Below are 25,022 nucleotides of genomic sequence, written 5' to 3'. Positions count from 1 at the left end.
ATCTGCCAGTAGCCCTTTGTTAAATCCAGTGTAACGAAAAAACAAGCAGTCCCTAACCCAGGGGTGTCCAACTCCAGGCCTCAAGGGATGGAGATGGACAGCCCTGGCCTAACCAGTCCAGAAGCTTGTTAACCGAAGGCTGGCATAAGCATCAAACTGTGGCACTTCACCTTACAATAGTCGACACAGAATCGTATAGACCCATCTCTCTTCACCACAAGAATTATGGGGCTACACCACGCACTGTGTGACTCTTCTATTACTCCCAGGTTTAGCATTTCAGCCAATTCTGAACAATATGTCTGTTATGTTCAGGTAACCTGTAGAGCCATGAACGGACAGTCAAGCCAGGGAACGTTTCAAAATGGTGCTCTATGAGGCTGGACAGGGGGGAGAACACATCTGCAAACAGCTGCTGCAATCCAGCGGCATCTGGTCTCTGGCCTGTCTGAGATGGTCACCACAATGGTGGAATGGTGGAAGTTGACACCACCAGCCCCAAATGGTAAATGGACTGATTCTTATATAGTGCTTTTCTACTCTCCCGGAGTACTCGAAGCGCTCTATACAACATGCCTTATTCACCCATTCACACCCACTCACACAAGCACTTCTAAACACAAGTACAACTAATAAACATTCACACGCTCCGATGAACGCATCGGAGGGCAATTTGGGGTTAATATCTTGCCCAAGGATATTTGGCATGCAGACTGGGGAAGCCAGGAATCAAACCAACCTTCTAATCAGTAGCTGATCTGCTCTACCGCCACCCCCACAAATCATTTCGCTCCTTCACTAGGCTCACCAAATAAGCAGTTTCAGCCTCATGCTTTTAGGAGGTTAATGTGATAAATCTGTGTTGCTCCTCCCCTGTCTGACCATACCGCTTCATAGTCTACGTCACCCACTCGCTGTGTGACCATGAAGGGTCCCTGCCACTGGGTGAGTAACTTTGAGCTGAAAGAAGGGAGTAATCCAAGCACTTTATCTCCCGGTGAAAATTGCCATAAACCTAGTCCCTCTGTTGTACAGGCGCTCCTGAAGTTCCTGGGCTTGGAGCAAATTTCCTCATGATAACCTCCCTAATGTGTGCAGCTTTGCTCTCAGGTTCAGAAAATACTGGATCTCATTTTTTGCTGGATTTGGACCCTCAGGTCCAACACCCCCCACGGCTTCCTGCCAAACAATAACTCAAAGGGAGAAAATCCAGTGGAGGCACCCCCGTACTGCAAACAACAAACAACTGGGACTGAGCGATCATCCTTGTGAATGAACTTATGAATCATGGACTTTAAAGTCTTATTAGGGGCGATCGTGGCTCAAGAGTTGGGTGTTCGTCTTGTAATCAGAAGGTTGCCGGCTCGAGCCCCGGCTCGGACAGTCTCGGTTGTTGTGTCCTTGGGCAAGACACTTCACCTACCGCCTACTGGTGATGGCCAGAGGGGCCGGTGGTGCAATATGGCAGCCTCACCTCTGTCAGTCTGCCCCAGGGCAGCTGTGGCTACAACTGTAGCTTTCCTTCACCAGCGTGTGAATGAATAGTGGTATTGTAAAGCCCTTTGAGGGGTCCCGAAAAGCGCTATATAAATGCAATCCATTACTATTGTTATTCAGCAACTCCACCAGCCCGTCAGTCTGAGGGTGGTAGATGCTGGTCCAAACAGATTTAATGCCCAATAAGTCATACAGTTCTTTAAGTGTGCGAGACATGGTCAGTCTCTGCCTCCCATTCTACTTTTTCAATACTCTAGGAACCACAAGTAAGCCTGCAGTGTGAGAGCAAAGTGCTCTAATGGGGTGATATGGTACTACAAGGTCATTAAGATAAGATGGGGCCTGATGCAGAACAAGCACAGAGATGTGTCCACTGTCAGCGACCGTGATCATTTGTAATGTTCACAACTGCTACGAGTACTGTGATGAGCTCTAAAACTGGACTGAAACACGTCAAATAAATTAAATTTAATTCAGTTCAAATTTATATATAGGCCAAATCACAACCACAGTTGCCCCAAAGGGCTTTGTTTTTTTAACATATATCAGAAGAGGGTTTTTTTGTGTAAAAGGAAGATTGAGACAGGCCTATAATTAGTTGAGTTCTTTGAGCAGTCTTGTAGGAATGGGGTTTAAAAGACACGTTGATGGTTTGGAGGAAGTAATAACTGAAGATCAATTGGAAAAAGGGTGTAAATGTCAGTGGTACTGAAAGTAGCGATACATAATGTAATGTCTGTGAGACGGTTATATATTTTTTTCTCTAATGGTTAACATTTTATTTCTGACATAAAATATAATATAATGAAATCGTTACTATAATCATAACAATCTTACTACGTGTGTGTGTGTGTGTAGCACTTGGTAAAGTGTAAAGCTAAAATAGGTCTAAAACATTGCATAAATCCGTTGGTATTTGGGCTATTCAGCTATGTTGGGTTTTTGGCTGTTACACGTTTCCACCAGTAGAGGGCAGGCACGGAAAAAAGAAAAAAAGAAATGTTCTGGAAAAGAAGAAGCGAAGAGCATGCTTGGGTTCTGTATGTAAAAGCCATGGTTCTGGGGTACCCAAATAAACTCGGTTTGCTGTTTACACCAAGTTGTCCTGGAGTGGTGTAACATGTGCAAGAGAGAGTGTGAGCGAGGGTTGGGCCCCACTTGGTCACTGTGAGCAACCTTCAGGAGGTTAGTGTCCTTGGCTGCCACCATATGGAAGTTTTGGTCGATGCCCAATAGGAATTCAAACTCAGTTGCTTGCTAGCTCTGTCCCTGTTTGTCAGACCTTAACATTTATACAGAATTGTTCTATGTGCGTGTGATTGTGCTGTAAATATGCTGGAATGTATTCACAGGTTTTCTGTTTTTTTCGGGAATAGCAGTCAATAAAAAAGTCATGTAATGAGATAAAAGTTTGAGCTTCAGTGTGTAACAAAGCCTTTGGGGTTAGCATTTTGTCCGTGATGTGCGCCTGCCTTGGAAACACTCTCCTCACCACTGAGTTTTATATCAGTTAATGAAATTCTGATTAGTATTGTAAGTTTGTCTTCATGTGAATTAGCTATTGATATGACTTTTCCTTTTCCAGAGTAAATGACTGCATCCTTCGGGTGAATGATGCTGATGTGTCTGAAGTTTCCCACAGTAAGGCAGTAGAGGCCCTAAAGGTTGCAGGTTCTGTTGTCCATTTGTATGTGCGGCGCCGCAGGCCTATGCTAGAGACAATCATTGAGCTCAAGCTAATCAAAGGACCAAAAGGTTGGTATAGACCTAAAAAACATGATTTTGTACATTATAAATTTGAGAGAATAGTTGATGATATTCCGTTCTCAGTGATACTGCTGCACATTTTGTGTATGGCGAGGGTCATTTTTTGACCCTGAATGATTAATCTGGATTTCCAGAGCTCAGCACAAGAATGGGTGTTACTTACTGTAGTTATGACAGCTGGGAGGTTTGTAAACACAGCAGAGCTTAAGACCTTGAAGTTACTGTGAAATGTATTCATTGTCAGAAAGCCTTTGAAAACCCATGACACTGCCACAAAAACATGTCCCTTTCAATTAATAAATACAACAGTTATAGCATCCTCCTATATCATAATGTGTATGCCTATGTCATATCTTTAAACTAACTACTGTCATTCTCTCTCTCTCTCTCACACACACACACACACACACACACACACACACACACACACACACACACACACAGGCCTTGGTTTCAGTATTGCAGGTGGAGTGGGAAACCAGCATATCCCTGGTGACAACAGCATATATGTAACTAAAATTATTCATGGTGGGGCGGCACAAAAGGATGGCCGGCTGCAAGTTGGAGACAGATTATTAATGGTGAGAAACAGCATGAACATCACGTGTAAGGCCCACATTGCACACACGTGTATGACAGTTCTGGATGTATACGAGCTTTAATGAAGCTCACTGAAAAGCCCGTATGAGAGGTGTGGCTTCTTAACCCCTGTTAATTCCCTGTGGATCTAAAAATGTCTTAGTGACAATATCAGCTGCAGAGCATTGTGTGGTGTTATTTGTAATCTATTTACCAGTGGTATGGCAACACTTGACAACCCAAACTGCTGTTTGTATGTGTTTGTGTTTTTCTGCCCCAAGACACTCGGACCCTATCAAACTGTAATTCTAGCCCACTTTTTATGGACTGTTTAACTCTGCTGATTATTCAACCTGTGTTTAAAATGTTCTTTATTTGGCACAGTTCTTCAGTATAGCATCTCCTCCACCAGATTTCCAATGTGATTTAACACTTTTAATACCATTTAATAAAGATCGTTTTTGCTTAAATAGTAATATGTTGTTTTTAGTTTGATGCTCTCTTTAAACACAGAAAGATGATATAGAAAATACTTAAGCATGACTGTACAGTAAAAATCACAGTGGTATAACCTTCATCAAGTAATAGAGGCTAGATGTCAGAGAATGTACAGTTACCTTATAACCTTCTCTGTGTGAGAGTATTGCTCCACTCCGTTACATAATCGATATATAAGGGGAATGACCCCCTTGGTCATGCCGTGTGAATACTTCTTTAAGACACTCTAGTTAGCCTGGCCACGTATAAAACAGCTGAGCAAACATGAAACCGTTGATGCGTCTCCGAGCGGCCTGAATCTGGAGAGAGCTGAAGTCTTTCACTCAGAGAACCACGGTTACAAAGTAACCACACAGTCTCAATCATATCGAGACTATCTTTACACACTGCTATACACTGCCAGTCGCCACCAAAAAAGGTCACACACTCTAATATTTCATTGGACTGCGTTTAGCTTTGATTATGGCACGCATTCGCTTTGGCATTGAATCAATAAGGTCTTGCAATGTCTCAAAATTTATTTCCATCCAGTGTTGCATTAATTTTTCACCAAGATCTAGCATTGATGATGGTAGAGTCTGACCATTGCGCAAAGCCTTCTCCAGCGCTTCCCAAAGATTCTCAAGGAGGTTGAGCTCTGGACTCTGTGGTGGCCAATCCGTGTGTGAAAATGATGTCTCATGTTCCCAGAACCACTCTTTCACAGGTTGAGCTGTTGAATCCTTGTTTTTCTTCTATTTGATTTCACCAAGCGCTCAATCATGATCGCCGATCACGATCATTCGGGATTTTTTTCCGGCCATCTTTCTGCCAGACGCAAGACTGCTGTCAGTGAGTCCTGCAAAACTAAGGGGCTGCAACAGAGCAAACTACTAAGGTCGGCCCGCAAGATGCTAGGCCGACCTACCACCCACCACTTTCATACTGCAGATCTTGTTCTGACGTATGGCATAGAAACTGAACATTTAGCAGTATTTTCTTGAAACCCATCTTTTGTCTAATCATCTCTTATTAACATTTGAATTTATAATAATGGATTAAGCATGTAAGTTTAATACAAGGACATAATTAATCCACTGTTATCATGTGTCAACACAGTGCAGAGCAGCTACCTGAACTAAAAGTCAAGGGAATATTTGACTCCCTGGTATAATTCTCAAATGCACACCTTAAAGCACATAAATGTAGGCTGTAGAGGAAATGATGATCTTAATTTATAAGATCATCGTTTAGCTTGTAAAAATAGTTTGCTGCTCTGTAAAAAAGCCTGTAAAGCTAGACCATCTTACTATTCATTAATCAACAACCCCAGGTTTCTCTTCAGTACTGTAGCCAGGGTGACAAAACGTCAGAGTGGTGCGCTTACAGTCATACCACCCCGAGCACGCCCGCTCTCGTATGAACTCAGAAGCTGAGCAGGGTTGGGCTTGGTTAGTACTTGGATGGGAGACTGCCTAGGATTACCAGATGCTGTAAGTTTGTGGGGTGGCTGTAGAGCAGGTCATCTGCTGATTGGAAGGTTAGTGGTTGGAACTGGTTCCTCAGGTCTGCATACCAAGTATCCTGTATGCTTGTGTGAATGTGTCATGTTGTAAAAAGTGCTTTGAGTGCTCCGGAAGAGTAGAAAAGCGCTATATAAGAATCCGTCCATTTACCATAAATTTTTAACCATTAGAGAAAAAAATTGTCATAACCATTTCACTGACACGACATTGTGCACAGCTACTTTCGATACCATGTTCCATACTGTAATATCTATTAATTGGCTACACAGGCCTAAGAGCAGTAGTTAAACTGTTACTTAAATGCCATCATTTGATCCAGCTTTCTTAACTAATTATAAACAATCTCAATCTTCCTTTTTCTCTTGAAAGTTGTGAAACAGCCTACTTATCATCTGCAGAGGAATGGTTTGTTTAAAGCGTTTTAGTCAGGTTTCAGAGCCCATCACAGCATTTGTGAACATTACAAATGAGAACTGGGACAGGTGTAGAAACTAAAGGACACCAGCTACTCCAACCCTAAGAACAAGTAGGGGTGCAGAAGAGTGCTGGGTCTGAAACACCCTGGAAGTAGGAACTGGGACCGGTTGAATCCTAGCCACCCTGCACCCGAGGAACTGCTACGGGTGCAGGGAATGGTTGGACCTTAGCCACACTGAGAGCGGGAGCAGCAGCAGGGACCAGCTATTTTAAGGCAGTTCAAAAACATCACCCTCAACGTCATTTAAGTCAGCCTTAGACAAAAAATTCCCACTCATAACTTTCCCCACTAATTAACAAGGAAAACTGAGTTTTTATCCCAGCTGATCTAGAAAAACATGCTGAGACGAGGCAGTGCTAGCTACTCACAGCTACTCATCTTTCTGTTTCAAGAGAGCATCATACTAAAAACAACATATTGGGCACAGTAAAGGCTCCTAAAATGTATCTGGATGCTCCAATATGTAACAATCATGCCTTCAGACCTGGGCTGGAGGACATCACGTTTGTGACATGGCAGGGAAGAGGGATTTGTTCTCTCAAAGATATTTATATTGATGGACATTTTCCATCTTTTCAGCAATTGAGGGTGAAATTTAATCTTCCTAATTCACATTTTTTCAGATTTTTACAGTTGAGACATTTCATCAAAGCATCTATTCCACAATACATTTTGATTCCTCGAAACTCAGTGTTTGACAGCTTCGTGTCAGTTGAGCCCTACACTACAGGTGCTGTGTCTCGCTTTTTCAGGGCCTTACTGGATATATACAGTCCTTCATCTCATACTTTTAGGGAGCAGTGGCAGGAAGAACTGGGGGTGGATGTTTCTGATGATCTTTGGCAAGAGTGCATTAAATGGTAATGGCCTGTATTTGTATAGCGCTTTTCTAGTCCCTAAGGACCCCAAAGCGCTTTACACTACATTCAGTCATCCACCCATTCACACACACATTCACACACTGGTGATGGCAGCTACATTGTAGCCACAGCCACCCTGGGGCGCACTGACAGAGGCGAGGCTGCCGGACACTGGCGCCACCGGGCCCTCTGACCACCACCAGTAGGCAAACATGGGGTTAGTATCTTGCCCAAGGATATTTGGCATTCTTCCATTAAGAATATATATTGTAGTTCTATAAATGCTAGACATAGTCTGATCCAATTTAAGGTTGTGTATAGGTTGCATTTTTCTCCCACTAAAGTGGAAAAAATATATAAGAGCGTTTCAGCCAGTCTTAAGTGTTCAAGTGATCGAGGAACTTTATCTCACCGTTTCTTTCAATGCCAAAAACTAACTTTTTTGGAATCATTTGTTTGATTTTCTGACCAAAGCCTTTGGCAGGGAGTTCCCATGTTCCCCTTTGCAGCATTATTTGGGGTGTCTGAACCGGGATGGGCAAGGGACAAGGCAGAGGCGCAGGTTGTGTCAATGACCACACTTGTGGCTAGAAAGCTGGAAGTCTGATAAACTTCCTACCTTTGAAATGTGGTTGAGAGAATTTGGAAATGTACTCCACCTGGAGAAAATCAGGTTTACCTTGTCTAACCGAGAGAGAGTGTTTTATAAGATTTGGCAACCAGTCATTAGCCTGATGGATAAACTTAAGTGAAATGTGCTCTGTCTTAACATTTATGTATGCTGTATTACCACCTCGTTGACTTGCCGTCCACCTTCTATTGTGTTCTTTGGAAGGTGATTGTTGTATACTGCTCAATTATAAAATCCATAAAAATATATTGAAAAAATCCCCCAACATATTAATATTTAAACATAAAAAGATTTTTATTTTCATTTCTATTAAATGCAAAGTGTTACATTACATTGAAAATCTGGTGGAGGAGACGTTTTGGTTAAGAACTGTGCAAAATGTCTTCACACTCACTTATCCAGGTAAGAACATCTCCAAAAGTTGATTCTGTTCATCTGGACGTTTTCAGTGGGAGAAACGTTTCGTCATCATCAGGTGACGTCTTCAGTCTCAGCTGACTGCAGGTTTCAATCTTATAAACAGGACATTTGCATAATGACTGAAACCAGCCCACTGAAGGAACAATGGGCTGGGAGGTCAGTTTATAATCATCAATATGTAAAGTCTCATGACCATGGTCAACAACCACTGATCAAAGTCCATGAGTCCCATTCACAGAGAGTTGAATGGCTGCAATCACAGCATGTAAGATGGTGACAGATGTACCCTTAGGCCCCTCCTCCATTCAGAGATGGTCTTTCCCTTTTCACGTAAATGGCCTCCTTGACTCCGCTCTCAAACCAGCGTTCCTCCCTGTCCAGGATGTTACATCCTCATCATTGAAAGAGTGTCCACTGGCCTGTAGGTGTGCATAGACTGCAGAGTCCTGGCCTGATGAGGTATATCTTCTGTGTTGTGGCGTCCTCTTAGCCAGAGGTTGTTTGGTTTCCCCGATGTATAAATCCTGCCAGTCCTCCTGCACTGAACAGCGTACACTATGTTACTCTGTTTGTGTCGGGGACCCGATCCTTGGGGTGGACCAGTTTTTGGTGCAGCGTGTTTTGGGGTTTAAAAGCCACAGAGACCCGGTGTTTAGAAAAAATGCGTCTCAGCTGCTCCGATACTCCTGACACGTACGGGATCACTACAGGTGGGCAGCGGTTGTCCTTCTCTCCTGGATCTGCTGGAGCTTTCTTTAGGAGCCTTCCCAGCTTTGACAAAAGTCCAGCTGGGATAACCACATTTACTCAGGGCCTTCTTGATGTTCTTCTGCCTCCCTGGCTGCTGTGTCAGTGGGGATGGTGTTCGCTCTGTGTTGTAGCGTCCTGATGACGCCCAGTTTGTGCTCCAGTGGATGATGAGAGTCAAACCTTAGATACTGATCTGTATGTGCAGGTTTACGGTACACGTCAGCTTTTAGATGTCCCCCATTACTGATGGAAATCTCACAGTCTAAGAAGGCTAACCTGCCACTGTTCATATCCTCCCTGGTGAATCTGATGTGTCGGTCCACTGAGTTAATGTGATCCGTGAAATGTGGAACATCCTGAGATTTGATTTTCACCCAGGTGTCATCCACATATCTGAACTAATGACTTGGTGGTGTTCCAGGGTAGGATAGCAAAGCCCTCTTTTCCACTTCTTCCATGTACAAATTGGCCACAATGGGTGAAACTGGGGAGCCCACGGCACACCCATGTTTCTGCCTGTGGAACTGACCCTTGTATGTGAAGTAGGTGGAATTAAGACACAGCTCCAAAAGTAGACACACTTGGTCGATGTGAGCGGTCCTGTTTTACTCAGAATTCTCTTGTTAATGTGTTGCTTCCATAACTTTGCAGTCTTCTAGCTTGCTTACTTGCCACAGTGCACTGTGCCACCTACCAATAGAAAGGAAAAGATAATGTGCATATTTCCACGAGAGAAATCCCACGCCTGGACCGTCGTTGACCGCCGCCATGATTCTAGCCTACGTCACAGCGTCACGTGCGCTTTTTACATCCAACACAAAAACTGCAGTCGTGGTGCTTTCGATTGTACTCAGAACTCGGAAATTCTGCCTTCCGAATAGGAAGATGTAGGTAACACCAGACTGCAGATGAGCTGCTTACAGGGCTGGACTGGGACAGAAAATCAGCCTGAGCATTTTGACTAGAGACCGGCCGCCATTATAGGAAAAACCATAAAGCCTTTGAATGAAAACAAACACTGTTGTGACAGTGATGTTCACTGTTCTGATGGTATATATGCATCAATCTATCAATCGTTTGTTGTAAGATTCAGATAATTATTTTTTAAAAGCGAGACATTTTAAATGAGAATAAGAAAGTATTTCTTTGTGCCCCCCTCTCCCTGTTAATGCCCTACCTGGCCCCCTGGCAACACTTTGCTAGACCCGCCCCTGCACAGTTACCAGCTGTCCAGATGAGCAGCATCAGCTTTTGGAGAACTGTGCCAAATAAACACAGTTTGAATAACCAACACTAAGGCTCATCTGCTAATTGGAAGGTTGGTGGTTCGATCCCTGCCTGCTCCAGTCTGTGTGCCGTGGAGAAGATACTGCCCTCAAGTTGCTTTCCATTGCATTTGTATGAATTTCTGTGAATGCTAGATATGCTTGTGTGATTGTGAATGGCAGCTTGTGTGAAGAGCTTCAAATACTCACATAGAGTAGAAAAGTGCTACATAAGAACCAGTGTATTTACTCTATTATTACACACTGATACTGCAATATGTTTTTGTTGCTTTAGGTTTAAAATAGTCACCGGTCGTTAGAACAGGCGTTTCCCTGCAGCACGCCAAATAATAAATACTTGTCAAGATAATAGCAGCCATTACAGATTAAATCTTTAAATAATTTCATATACTAAAAAGGACAAAACTTTGCACAAACATTTCCTGGCTTAAAATACAGAGTTCAACATCCAAAATGGAAACATGTCGATTTAAGCTGAAGCTTGACTGGTTAGTGAAAATATACAACCAAGTTAATTTTAGTTAGAAGTCAGCCTTACTCAGTATGCAGTGGGAGTCATAATGGGAGTCATTATTTCATCATTTCATTAACCAGGCAGCCGTCATACTGTAGTGAGACGTGTCTGCCACTCTCTGTGAAAGCAACCTGCTTAACAACAAGCCGTCTCTCTAGGAGGGCATCTGTCTTGCTTAATCACCCCCTAATTAAATTACCTCTCTGCGGGTGTGTTCTCATCCGAAGACCATCTGTCATAATCCACTCTCACGGACGCAGGGAGCTTGTTGGACTCTTTAGAAACGAGCAATAAGAAGAAAAGGTCGCCTCTGAACCCATATATCTGTCTGCACAGGTGAACCACTACAGTCTGGAGGACGTTTCTCATGAAGAGGCTGTGGGCATTTTGAAGAACACGTCTGATGTGGTCACTTTAAAGGTGGGGAAACCCACCAGTGTGTATCTATCAGATCCCTATGGGCCTCCTGATAACATGCAGTGTAAGTCTTATGGAATAGATTGTTATGCAGTTGCTATGAACTAGATTAGTCCGTAGTTATATATCAATAGAATATGGAGAACCAGACTGCAGCGAGCTTTACTCAGTCGAATATGTTGCTGTTTAGTTCATAAGATTCGTGATGTACACAGTACAACTGTCTTCCAGATGTTAGTTTCTCATCTTCTCTGTTTAGTCATCTGTTACTCTGTTGTTTGCTGTGTTGTGCTGCAGCTTTTTCTCCTGCCATGAAAAATCACGTCTCTTCCCCCGTCAACACCGGCTCTCTGCATTACAAGTCCGACCTGCCCGTGGCTTCCCCTGAGAGTTATTCACCCCTCTCTACGCACTTTCCGAGGGAAGAGGATGTAAACAGGTTGGGTGGTTTTTTCTTTTGTCTTTAATTACCTCCTCATTACAATATGAGATTCTTTAATGATTGGCTTCAGCTTACTAAAGTTACAGGTACAAACTCTTTCCACCTCGCTCCTGCTGTCTCTTGTCCCGATCTGTCTTTGTGTGCAATTTTGAAAAGCCATTAAAACTTTGTTTTAAACTGTTCTCTGGGGGAGTACACTGTCTAAAAATTAAAGGAACATTTTGGAAACATATCCGATTTCAATGGGGAAAAAAAGTCATAGACTATAACTGTGCAGACACGGTGTTAGGAATGAAAGGATGTCACATTGTTTGATGAAATTAAAATGATTAGCCTACAGAGGGCTGAGTTCAAAGACGCACCAAAATTCGGAGTGATAAAAATGATGCAGAGTGCTACTCCACTTTGCCAAAGTTTTACTGGACCAGCTCAAAATGTTACTCATTAGTTCAGACTCTTTCACATCTGAACATGTGTTCATGGTGAACCTTGGTGCCTCCCTAATGAAGTCTGGTTCTGTTAGTCCACGGCATTCACACCTGTGGCCTGCTGGAAGTCATTTTGTTGGGATGTGGCAGATACGCTTCCTGCTGATGGCTCTGTAACTGTCTCCTGACAGAGCTGAGGACACAGTCAGTGTCAGTGTCTCTGTCTGTCAAACCACTCCTGTGTTGAGTTTTTGCACCTGTTGTTAATGTCATGAACACCAAAGCAACAGAAACTGATTAACTCTGCTACTTAACCACCCAGACCAATATCCCAGTAGTTTAACTAACTTGATGCTACATTCTGATTAAGAAGTGTTCCTTTAATGTGTTTATTGTTTGCGGTATAATCAAACCGCGTTACTATGGTGCTGACATAGTAAAGAGTCCGAGCAGTAAAACAGATTTCTAAAGGCTCAAATGTGATGTGCTTAGCAAAGAACTATAAAACAATGCATCTACTAAGTGCTCTGCTTTGCTCACAGAGACTGATGCTTTGTCGTATGATATTCTCATGATCACTTGAGCTTTTAGGCTTGTAAATCATCCATAAAGATAAATTATGTTTGTTGGAGACGTTTCTTTATAAAGCTGGTGCTTTATAAATGCTAGGAGAAAATGCATATGGTGTTCATATATTTAGCCTTATACAGGTCTTTAAATGGAAAATGTGCTGTTTCCAACTCTGCTCGAGCACTCAAAGAACTTAATACAACATTCATCCATCTGACTGCACTCTAAACCTGACTGTTAGAGTCTTTGCTAACATTGACACGCATTCACAATGAATACATCAGACTTGGGGTTAATTAACTTGCTCAAAGACACTTAGGATTGGATTGGATAAATGCATTTATTTGTCGGTTGCAGTTGCCTGCAACTGATATAACAAACCTTTCCGACCGTACATATAAAACACAAATTCACAATGGGGAGACAGGTCAGGCTAGGTAGCAAAACGAAAAACAACTAAATGTGTAAAACAAAAGGTCAGATCAGGAGAAAAAAAGAATTTCTGCTCATACTGATCCTTAAAGGCAGTCAGCATGAGGAGAAGACAAAAACTCCATCACATAAGAAGCACAAGTATCATCACATCATAACATCATAAAAACACAAGACAAGCAACATGGGGGAGTATGCCAATGTGCACAGCTGCATCTGGGACTCTGCAATCTTGTGATTGCGCCTCCAGCTGGACCGCTGTCCACATCAGATGGGAGGTAAGCATGTGAGGAGGCGTTGGATTCGGGGAAGGCGGGGATGATGGTGAGGGCGTGTCAGTATGTGTGTCCTGAGTTCAGCCTGAGAAAGTGTCCTTTCGCCCCGAATTGTTGTTGTTCTCGTCGCGTCAGCCTTCAAGAGCATCCAGCTGGCGCCGTCAGGGTGGGGAGGTAGCTGATGGATATGTTGTTTTAGAGCGAACAGACTGCATCAATTTTACAGTTGTTCTTATCGTCTGTCAATGGTCTCCGGGGCTCCTCCAAGATCTTTCCCATATTATATTCAGTAGGAACAGTCTGAGTACTCACAGCTCTTCCCACATTTCGATCAAGGTGGCAGTCACCATTTTCTTCCATTTCCGATACACCATGCAGGGCCAAGCCAGCTCCAATCAGCAAGAGCCCCATTAGCCGAATAGGTAGATGTCTTCAATGTCCTCAATAGACAGTCCCACTAGGCACACGACGCGCCACTTCTGCCACCCGTCCATCGTGTATCCAGCAGGGAACGTCCCTCCAGGGCACTCAGGCTCCTGATCTTAGGCTTCTCGTTGAGAAGAGGGTGTCAATTGCATTAAGGGACCAGTTGATCAAATCCATAGTTCTTCTTTAGGTTTTAGAGAACCAGAGCGAGAATGAGAAGGTCTCTCAGGGTTAGAGTCAGACAAGACCAGACAAGGACATAGAAGCAGCAGCAGGGAAGATAAGGAGAAGGAGAGGATGAAAGATGCGTCCACCTCCTCCGAGAGCCAAAGACCAAAAAAAAAAAAAAGGCATGCCGTCTGGAGGCTGGAGCAGCCGTGGATTAACCTACCAACCTTCCAATTAGGAGATGCCCTGCTCCACCTCCATATTAGCAGGGCTGTTTGTAATGCATCAAATTTTGCTTTTCAGTGTCATAAAGGTGTTGGATTTGACTTGAAATAGTCTGTTAGCACGGCAGTTGGAAAGTTGGTTCACCTTACGCTAACTGCAGCACATTTTCTAATCCCCTATCTTCTACCACTTATAGTGGTCTACAGTCCAGAGCAATCCATTAGTCTTCCAGTAGTCTTTTGAAGTGAAATTTGCCTCCGATCAGTCCTAGCAAACCACTTTCTTCTGATTCTTTATAGCTCTGATATGTGCATCAGTGTAATCGGTATAGCAGGAAATCGTGCACTGACAAAAGTTCCCCTTTGCATGAAATGCAAAGTGCAATTAAATGCTTTTTTTTTTTACACATTACTTTTTTCAAATTAAATAATCGCAATTAAAATTCATTTCCCACCTCTAGTTGAAATGTGATTATGCGGTATTGAGATCCCTTAAGGTTTCCATTTAGATGGCTAAACTCCTCACCCTATCTCTAAGAGACAGATCACCCACCTATTGAAGAAAGCCCATTTCCACCGCTTGTGTCTGTGATCTTATTCTTTCTGTCACTACCCAGCGCTTCTGACCATCTGTGACAGTAGGGACGTAGTTTGACTGTAAATTGTCAGCTTCACATTTATGCTCAGCTCTCTCTTCACCATGACCTGATGGGCGATTCGTCCCCCTCATGCCAAGACTCTGCTTCAGTTTCACTGGTATTGAGGAGTTCCTGGAAATATCTTTCCATCGTCCGATTACGGCTTCATTTGAGGTCAGCAGTGCCCCACTCCCAGTATACACCTTGTGAATAGAGCACCGCTTACAAATTCTGAATCCCATCTGACAGTTTGATAGAATCACTTCAAGGAAGACCGAAAGTCTTTCTCCATGACTTCATCGAACTCTTCCAACACACAAGTTTTTTCTTCAGCTACCAATCAGAATACATTCTGTTTGGTGTGGTGGTACCCTTCAGCTACATCTGTAGTTCCACAGGCTAGACAAGACTGAACATGACTCTTTCTTTAGCTTATTGGCAAAAGAAAGAGTCACAGAATCAGAATCAGTGTCACCCATCTGGTTCGGAGAAATTCATGCACTAACCACCTTGCAGCCACAGCTCCTTCTAGAAGCCTCAGCAATGGAGGTGCTGAATATGGTTCATTGTGACCTGATTTCCCCAGCATCCCTTGGATATAGGGATGGAAGTCAAGTAGTTCCCAGTAGTTTAATTCCTCTGGAATTGTTACTTTGATTTTCTATCGATTCCACTTGCACTCACGCTACAACCAGCTTATTTCAATTCTTGTGCAAGAGGTAGAATATAGTGGCGCGGTCTGCAGCATGGATACACCCATTACTTTTATTTTTTAAAAAGGACATGAGCACAATGCAGGGCAAACTGTGTCCAGAACAGAAACAACTGCATCATGCTGCTAATGCTTTCTCAGGTAGAATCACCGTGGCACTTTAACCTCCGAAGACCCGAACTCTTTCATGGCATTTTTAATTTTTCTTTGCTATTTGGGCTGATTGGGACCTGATGAATGTAAAAACAAAGAATTACCAGATTTTATTTTATTTTTTTACCTGATTTTTGTTTCTGAGAAAAATGAGAGCCACATATGAGGACATTCGTTTTAAATTTTGATAGAACAGTGGCAGTATAATGTCCTCGTAAGTGGATATCAGGCCCCTGAGGGCATCAGTCACTGGCAGGGAGTGTGGTGAGGGGAGATAGGCCTTGGAGGGCCTGGGAGTTCCCAGAGAGGTGGAGTCTAAGACCCGACCTGACATATAGACACAGACAAACAGGCACACACAGACACAAACATGCATTCCCACCCTCATGCACACATATACAAACACTCAGCACTCACCCAACGTAAGGATTGACATAAATGGTCATGTACACACAATCACACTCCCCAAACATACTCTATACCCCGGGTCCAGGTACCCTCGCCCCCAGAGGGGGAAACAGAACCCAGACCCAAGAGATGTTACCCTTCCCCCCGGGGTGGAGGCAAGCAGACCGTCCCAGGCTCCGCAGCAGCAGGGAGGCCAATCGGACAGCCAACATCTCCTCCCAGCCCCCCCGCCCCGATGGCTAGCAGAGAACGGGGGGGTGTGAAGACCCCATACCTCCCTCCTCCCGCTCATGTGTAGTGTTGCTGCGTGTTGCTCTAAAGTGTATTTAAAACAAGGGAGAGCATGGTGCTGCTGCCAGAGAGCAGCAGGTGTTAGCACGGCCCCTCCCGAGAACCCTCAATGTCTACATGGATTTAAAATTGAGAGGTGGGCACCGGCGCCAGAGGCAGGTTTGAGTACACAGACCGTCCACCGGACGCCGTTAACGTGCCCACCCTCAAGGCCCTATATATATGTGTGTGTTATGAGAGTGTGAGTAATGTGGATGTCTAAGTTGTGAGATAAAATTGACGCACAGGTGGCCAGAAGGGGACGGGGGGGGGGGGGGGGGGATGTCTCCCCTGCAACCTTGTGACACACCCGCACCCCAAGGCCCTACCTGTGTGGGTGAGTGTGGTGGAGCGGGAAGAGGGAGGTAGCCGGGGATGGGGAGGAAAAGGAGGGAGGGGAGGATGCCCCTCCCTAGGGCCGGCTCCCCCGCTGACCCCAGTAGGCACCCCCGTCCTCTGGTACCCACCAAGGCAAGGGAGCCCACCGGGGCCTACGGTAGCACTGCCAAGCCCCACAGGACACGGGGCAGCCCACCCTACCCCACCGCAGAGGAAACTGTACCCACCCCAACATTCAATCGTCTCCCAGACTACACAAGACAACAGACACCCAGGTTAAGTTTATTCTCCACCTCTCCTATGTCTCTCCCCCACCTGCAGAGTGGACTCCTGCAAGGATGGAACAACCTCCCCGCCAGTTGAAGAGCCCCCCAGTTAGGCCGATGCACAAGAGGCCCCCTGCGCCAGGGCTGAGCCCCCGTGTACCCACCCGCCCACCCAGGTTTCTATATTGGCTAGAATTAAGATTATTTTTATTTTTCCAGTTCATGAGGACCGTTTTCTTGGCGATGCATAGGGCAGTAAAAACCACGTGGACTGTATTCGTTTCTGTAGTGACCTCATCCAGTTTTCCCAGCAAGCACACTAAAGGGGAGGAATTTCCAACAACTGCTCACACTGTCATTTTACATTTCAGACACTTTGATAAGTCTTCACATATCTCACGCCAAAACTTCTGAACTGGTGGACAGAACCAAAGAGCGTGGATGTAATTGTCTGGTGTATTGCCTTGACAGTGTGAGCAGTTGTTGGAAGATGTAAAGCCCATCTTCAACATCCGATGACCTGTATAGTGCACTCTATGTAGTATTTTGTATTGTATTAATTGCAGACTGGGATTTTTAATCAATTTAAAGGTTTTTAAGCAAATCTGAGACCAGAAGTTTTGGTCTAAGCTGACTGATAAATCTGCTTCCCACTTTGCAATAGGAAGGGATATTGATTCATCTAATTTAGAAAGTGTTCTGTATATTTTAGATAATAATTTGGGGGATTTAAGAGTAAGGAAATGTACCGCACTTAGTGGTGTTTGTAATTCAACTTGACTGAGGTTAAATTTCTTTTTTACTATGGATTTAATTTGTTGATATTCTAAAAATCTTTTCGGTGCATTGGTGGTTCTTGGTGTGCGGGGCTGGGCGCTCAGGTATGTACCAGCTCACTCCCGGTGGCTACCTGGCGGGGCCTGGCGCCTGTTGCTCAGTTAGGCCTCCTCCGGGTTGCGGGGGGCCCTCAGGCCTCCGGCCTCTGGGCCTGCGGCTCGGTTCACTCTGGCACAGCTGGCTGCCGGCAGAGCCGGCGGGCACGCCAGTGCAGCCCCCTCTGGCTTCTGCTCGGTGGCTACTGGGTGACCCCTCATCTGGGGCTCTCCTCAGCTCTTCTCAAGAGGGTGGCACGGATGCCCCTACGGTGGTCCTCCTTGGGCTCTCGCACTCTGGGGCCTCTGGATGTCTGGGGCCTGGATCTCCTCCATGCCTGCTTCATGCCCTGGGGGACGGGGCTATGGCTCTCTACATCCTCTTGCAGACCATTACATGGGGAAACCTTTTGAATACAAGTGCGCTGATCCACACAGGTGTGCACACGGGTGTTCACTGCTCGTAGACTTAAATTACACCTTTCTTGGCTGCTACTTCAAAGCACATTGTGCGCTGTCTGTCCTGCGTGCTGCACAACAACAATGAATATTTAGTATTTACTGCTGTTTACACTTAGCTAGATTAATGCGATGGTGTTGTGTTTAGTATGTTGCTTTGGGTTTTTTTGCTTGTTTTCTATTCTTCTTCTCTCAAAAGGTGATCCAGGAGATTTTTTTTCTCCCCCCCTTTCTCGCTGTCCCTCTCCCCTTCTGTTTTTCTTTTCCTTCATCGTTCTTTCTCCCTTTCCTATCCCTCACTCATGTCTGTCCCGTCTGTAACAACTGGAAATAAAATATAATAAATAATAAAAACAAAGGTCGATCAAATGGACCAATACGGCAATGCCACGATGATCCATTTGGCAAAATAAATCCATTGGGTATCCTTGTTGGTCTTCAGACAACAATTCTGACGGCTAAAGAACCAAATGGGACAGGCAAAAAAAAAAAAAAAAGTGGATATCAGGCCGTTGTAGAGCAAAATGAGGTATTTTGGTCTAGACATCCCAGAATGTGATGTCCACAAATGTGGACGCCAGGTCCTAGGAGGTTAAAGTCTCTTTTTGCTGGTTTTCATCTTTGCTTTGTGCTGTTGTATTCATACTATTTGTGTTGGTGTGTGGGACTGTAGCATAAAAGTTTATATTTTTAAATTGTAACTATGACGCAATGGGTTGAAACACAAAAATAACATAATTAGTAGTATAACAAATTACTTTCTCCTGGGAATAATTAAGTAATGTACTGTATTGCTTTGAAGAAGCTTGTTTTGTGTAATACATTACTTTCTTTTCCAACACTGATCACAACAAATAGGGGAAATAGCTCCAACATTTGACCACATGAATGCAATTCATTTGCATGAATGTAATGTGTTGGGTATGCTGCTTAGAGATGGTGGTGAATCTCAAAGCAGAGCCAATGAGAACCAATCACCGTTGTTGACAAGTAATCACAAACAGGCCATTTAGTACATTGATTAAAGTTATACCTGATAATATTCTGATCAGTACTAAGCAATTATCATGATTATCAGCAAAATCAATTCTGTGTTTAACAATTGCAACATACCATTTTTCTCATGGAGAATCATGTATAATTGCCATGTGGAGCTGTGTGGCAGGATTGGACCCAAATGCTTGACTCATAGATGGAAGGTAAAACTAAAGGTAGCAGCTTTATTTCTGGGAAAATAGTGCAAAATATAAACTCACAAAAAACAAACTAAACTGGAAAAAATGGAAACTAGAAACAAAACACTGGGACCTGAAAACTCAAACATCAGGAAACTAGAAATGCAGAGAGACTTGCACACATGAGGAGGTACAACACGACAGAGGGCAAAGGCAAACACAGGCTTACATAAACAGAGGAGTAATGAGTCACATGCGATGAGTTCAGAATTCAGTCTCTTTCAATCCTGCCTTTCTCAACAATGCCGTTGATGTGTTTCGTCCTTTAATGAAATTCTAGTGAAGAGCTGAAACAGAGCTGACATCAGAATATCACTCGTTATCTTGGGGTAACATGTACTGTCCTTAGGACTGAATGGTTGCTGGTTTCAATGGAAACTGATATAATTTGTGGACAGTGCAGCGTTCGATACTGTCGACCATCATATCCTATTAGAGTGATTAGAGCACGCTGTAGGTATTACAGGTACTTTACTGCAGTGGTTTGTATCATTTCTACCTAATAGACTCCATTTTGCTCGTGTGTCCCCTTGGACTTAAATCTGGGACTCTCCACCATTTGACCTTGGAACTGAAGAAGCTTCTCACGTGAGAGAAGAAACGTCTTCAGGAAACTTAAAGAAGTCCAGACGCTTTTCTTTCCAAGCTCCTTAGACTCTACTGCACTTCCTCTTTGAATCTCAACAAACACAAAAATCTGGTCAAAATTCAAGCATTACAGTTATTCCATTAAATGTGTTACATGTTCTCCTTCACTATATTAATTTGATTTATACTTAATTATATTTGATTCAAGTTATATACGATTAACCATTAGCAGAAATCATATATAGATATACTAGCAGAGATGGGCAGTAACACATTATTTCTGATTACTTGTTAAATTAAAAAGACCAACTTTACACAAACATCACATTGGGGAGACACGTCAGAAAGGTCGGCTGATAGGAAAAAAACAACGAAAATACATAACATGAGGTAAGAGGAGGAGAAAAAAACTCCACTCAGAGTGAGCTCCTAGTGGGAGAACAGTTTGATAACAGAAAAAACACCTCAGCACAAAAAGCACATGACTATCAATACACCATAGAAACACAAGACAAGCAACAGGGGCGGGTAAAGGGTAAGAGAGAGCCGGTGTAGACAGCGCATCCAGTCCTGCAGCATGTCTGAGCTGGTCCAGTCGACCGCCATCTTCCCCGGGAGGGGACAAGCATCGAAGGCATTTGGAAAGGGAGGGGGGATGAGTGTGTGCATATCAGTGTGTGTGTGTGTGTGTGTCCAGAGTTCAGCTGAGACAGTGTCCTTCGCCCTGCCAGGCTAAGTAAACAGTCTTCCAGCCAACCCAGGTGGCCTTGCATGGAATGGGAAGGAACAGACTAAACGCAGTCGTTATCAGGGTGTTTTGTTCAGCTCCGAGAGGGTCTCCGCATGAAGTGATGATAGTTTTTACTTTAGTGCGAACAACTTATATGAATTTCAAAGCAGTTCTAACAGTCCAACACTGGTCTCTCAATCTCCCGTTGGAGAGCCGCGAGCTTCTCCATGATGTTATCCAAACTTACGTTCCGTGATGTTGTCGTTCTTTTTGCTCAAAGAGCAGGTTCTGAGAACTCACGACCGCAGTGCACTTCCCCAAGATGTGATCGAATTTGAGCTCAAAGGTGTTATTCGAGCTGGCCTCTCCAGATGTAATCCAGTTTTTCACTCAGAGGTCTTGTTCTGAGTGTTCACGGCAGCCGTGCGTTCTCCAAGATCTTCTCCGTGCTGACTCAATGAGCCCATTTTGAGAAACTCACGCCTCGTCCCATCATTTCAATCCCAGCGGGCAGCCTTGTGGGGGTTTGACCAGCCGGTTCCTTAATTCAAATTGTCTGGCGCTATCAACCATGCTACATTCAAAGTAATTAAAATCAATTTAAAATGACCATCTTGACCACAGCTGCATGCTTATATGTACTGATTTGCTGCCATGTGATCACAATAGGCAACTGAACAGACATACCTAACAAAGTATAAATGTGTAAATATATAATTCTGTGGAGGACATGGATCAAAGTGACACTATTACTCAATAAGAAATCAAGTGGATTTGTGGAAGTGAACTGTTGACCATTTAAGTTTGTAATTAAGTAAAAATTTGTGTTACTATGAATTAGTAAGTGTGCAACGCATGACACCCCTAGATCGGGTGTGTTGACCAGTAAGACTTCTCAGTGTGTACAGTATTTTTTCCCCTTTTAGCCACATCTCAAGGTGCGTTATGTGTTTTCTTCCCATCTTTCACGTATGTATTTATGCCAGTCTATTGTACTCCATCTGCTCCACCTCTATTCCACCTCTGCCTCTGGACACTAATCTCTCTGCTCTTGTCTCTCGCTTCAATATAGGCCTCCTGAGCCAGTTTACAGCACTGTGAACAAACTAAGTGACAAAGTGCCCTCCCCCCGACACTATTCCTCAGTGGAGTGTGACAAAAGCATCTTCCACTCTGCCCCACTCCCTAACTATATCTTAAGTCTGTTTCCTGACTTGGATATCACCAGGTACTTTCAACCACCACCCTCACTACCTTTCTGCACTGTACCACTTGTATCCCATCTAACTATGTGAATAGCATGCCATGTTATTATATAATTACCTTATTTCTTCTAATGCATTTGTTGTTTACTCCCTTGGGAACCTTGTCGTGATATTGTTTTTCTCAAGCCTTCCTCCTTTCTGCTGTTCTCTCTTTCTTTAGGACATTGATTTTTCAGGGTCATGACCTTATTCATTATCAAAGTTAGACCGAAGATGGAGGAAAATAAAGATGTGTTTGAGTAAGGTAGCTAATGTAAGCAGAGGGTAAGGAGTCCTCTGCTGACATTAGTGGAAAAAACATGTATTGTTGTAATACATAGCTCTTGTGGCCACAAGTTATTCATACATAGCCACAATATCAATAACTGATGGCCATGGTGTAGAAACGTTTGGAAATGCAATAACCAATATTTTTGGCAACACTCTTCTAACTTACAGTCACAAGTTACTTACTCATGGCCTTCCATTACTAACTCATTGACTGCCACAGCCAGGCAAAGGGAACCAAGAACAGGACACAAACATATATTTACAATTTTATTTACTTAGAGGCAGATTATAAGTCAAAATGGAAATAGACTGCAGGTAAGGCTGTTGAGCTGGACAGAGTTGGCAGGTGAGCAGGGTGGTCCTGAAACTGAGTCCTTACTGAGACTAAAAGATCGCTGCCTGAGGCACTGTGCCTCCCCCTTCTGCCTTAGCTGGAATGGATCGATGTAGGTCATGGATGCATGGGGACTTCCCCTTTTCTCGTTCCCCATTCCTTTCGCTCCCCCGTGTGCTGCGTTGGCCAGCACGGTGCATGTCCGGGGTCCTCCTGAAGGAATTTGTGTCTGAGTCCTGTGTTCACCCCTCTGGGGTGGGGTGGGCACCTTCTGCTCTGCCAGGAGATGGCAGGGGTGACGGGGATGGGTGCCACCCCTGCCCCCTCTCGGTTGTGTCGGCTGGTATCCTGGGCTCTGGGTGTGTTTGCTGTCCCGTGTAGCCAGCATGTGAACAACCCTATGTCCTGTTGTTTTTTCCATTTTCTGCTCTGTTCTTGCTTGAGTGTTTGGTTTCTGAATGTCATTGTGCATTTTGTTTTCTAAGATAGTAGATAGCTGTTGGTAGTGTTCAAATTCGATTGTTGGTGAGGAACTTGCACACAGGCTCATAAGGACTTTGACCTCAAGGTCATGTTTCTAAAGCCGTTGTTACCACGATAACTTGAGAAAGATGTCACCCTGGACTTTTAAAATACCATATGTGTTTCTATTAAAAATCTCTAACAGGTTTGAATCTCAGTGGCCTCAACCTCAACGTCAGAGATAAAATTTTCTGAAGATCTTGTGAATGTGGTACCTCTAGAAGGAGGTCACATAGGCTTTTCAGATTTAACATCCATAACATCCAAAATCCATTTTACATTTTAAGCTGGGTAATTGATCTGTGGCAAATGCAGGGCTCAGCTAATATGGATATTTTCAACTGGATCAGTTGAACTTTCATAGAATTTCATAGAACCTTGGTGGTTCTTTACACTATACATTAGTGGTGCAACGGTTAGGATAGGATGGGAGGCAGAGCCTTCAGTTTTCAGGCCCCTCTTCTGTGGAACCAGCTTCCAGTTTGGATTCGGGAGACAGACACTATCTCTACTTTCAAGATTAGGCTTCAAACTTTTGCTAAAGCATATAGTTAGGGCTGGACCAGGTGACCCTGAATCCTCTCTTAGTTATGCTGCAATAGACGTAGGCTGCCGGGGGATTCCCATGATGCATTGAGTTTTTCCTTTCCAGTCACCTTTCTCACTCACTATGTGTTAACAGACCTCTCTGCATTGAATCATATCTGTTATTAACCTCTGTCTCTCTTCCACAGCATGTCTTTATCCTGTCTTCCTTCTCTCACCCCAACCAATCACAGCAGATGGCCCCGCCCCTCCCTGAGCCTGGTTCTGCCGGAGGTTTCTTCCTGTTAAAAGGAAGTTTTTCCTTCCCACTATCACCAAAGTGCTGCTCATAGGGGGTCATATGATTGTTGGGTTTTTCTCTGTATCTATGAAGCGCCTTGAGGTGACTTTTGTTGTGATTTGGCGCTATATAAATAAAATTGAATTGAATTGAATCGGATCACAGTTTTAAGTCACGGATCCGATCAATTTTCAGATCAGCAAAAAAAGAAAAAAGACAAAAATTGAACATTTACTTATTGAAGTATTTTTTGCCTGTTAAAACATTCAACTCAAGATTCATTCCACGCAAGTATTAAAAAAAATATGGTTCAATATGGGGCAGTATAGGGCTTTGTATCTACCACTCAATTCAATTCAATTCAATTTTATTTATAAAGCACCAAATCACAACAACAGTCGCCTCAAGGCACTTTATATTGTAAGGTAGACCCTACAATAATACATACCGCTCATTATATCGCACTCTGCTGTGATATGAGCTGTCACGGTCACGTAGCTTTCCGTTGTCCCGGAGGTCCACCCATTTGTAGTAGTTAGGGCAACAGAATATGCCTGGGACATTTCAGCCATAACTTAAATCTTTTCCTGATCATACATGCTTGGAATGATCTTGCCACTAAAGTGGACGCGCAACGAGATATCATAGCGTGACTCGTTCATCCTAGTTTAAACCCCTTGTTTTGCACAAAGGAATACGGCCTCCCGTCTGCAGCTAAACACCCCAATAGCTTTTGTAATAGCTTTAGCCCGGTCAGATTGGGCAGCAAAGGGCTGCTTAAATACTGCAAACTCCTCTGCTCCTCCACTCACTCCACTCCACTTCGCTAGCGCTGACCATAACTATTGCTTGACAGACCCACCACGCCACCATACACATATATTTTTTTTTTTCTTCTTTTTTGAATC

At 43.8% G+C, this 25,022-nt stretch overlaps 1 protein-coding gene across 12 annotated transcripts in view; it reads left to right on the top strand.

The window, feature by feature from the left end:
- Positions 1–25,022, top strand: part of LOC147319955 (disks large homolog 2-like) — a 178,793-nt gene that overhangs the window by 105,456 nt on the left and 48,315 nt on the right. For 11 of the 12 annotated variants that reach the window (XM_086307664.1, XM_086307662.1, XM_086307659.1 and 8 more), the window contains 5 exons: positions 3,083–3,252; positions 3,709–3,845; positions 11,122–11,266; positions 11,500–11,641; positions 21,970–22,125. In XM_086307664.1, coding sequence (XP_086163790.1) covers positions 3,083–3,252; positions 3,709–3,845; positions 11,122–11,266; positions 11,500–11,641; positions 21,970–22,125 — 750 coding nt within the window. The remainder of the gene's footprint in view (positions 1–3,082; positions 3,253–3,708; positions 3,846–11,121; positions 11,267–11,499; positions 11,642–21,969; positions 22,126–25,022) is intronic. The other variant, XM_086307668.1, reaches the window with a different exon arrangement.

This window comes from Aulonocara sp. 'chitande type north' Nkhata Bay, linkage group LG10 (assembly GCF_057382095.1).
Source record: "Aulonocara sp. 'chitande type north' Nkhata Bay isolate Kocher_YH1m ecotype deep benthic linkage group LG10, A_spYH_male_GT1.1, whole genome shotgun sequence".
Classification (NCBI taxonomy): domain Eukaryota; kingdom Metazoa; phylum Chordata; class Actinopteri; order Cichliformes; family Cichlidae; genus Aulonocara; species Aulonocara sp. 'chitande type north' Nkhata Bay.
This window is presented reverse-complemented; position numbering and strand designations above follow the sequence as displayed.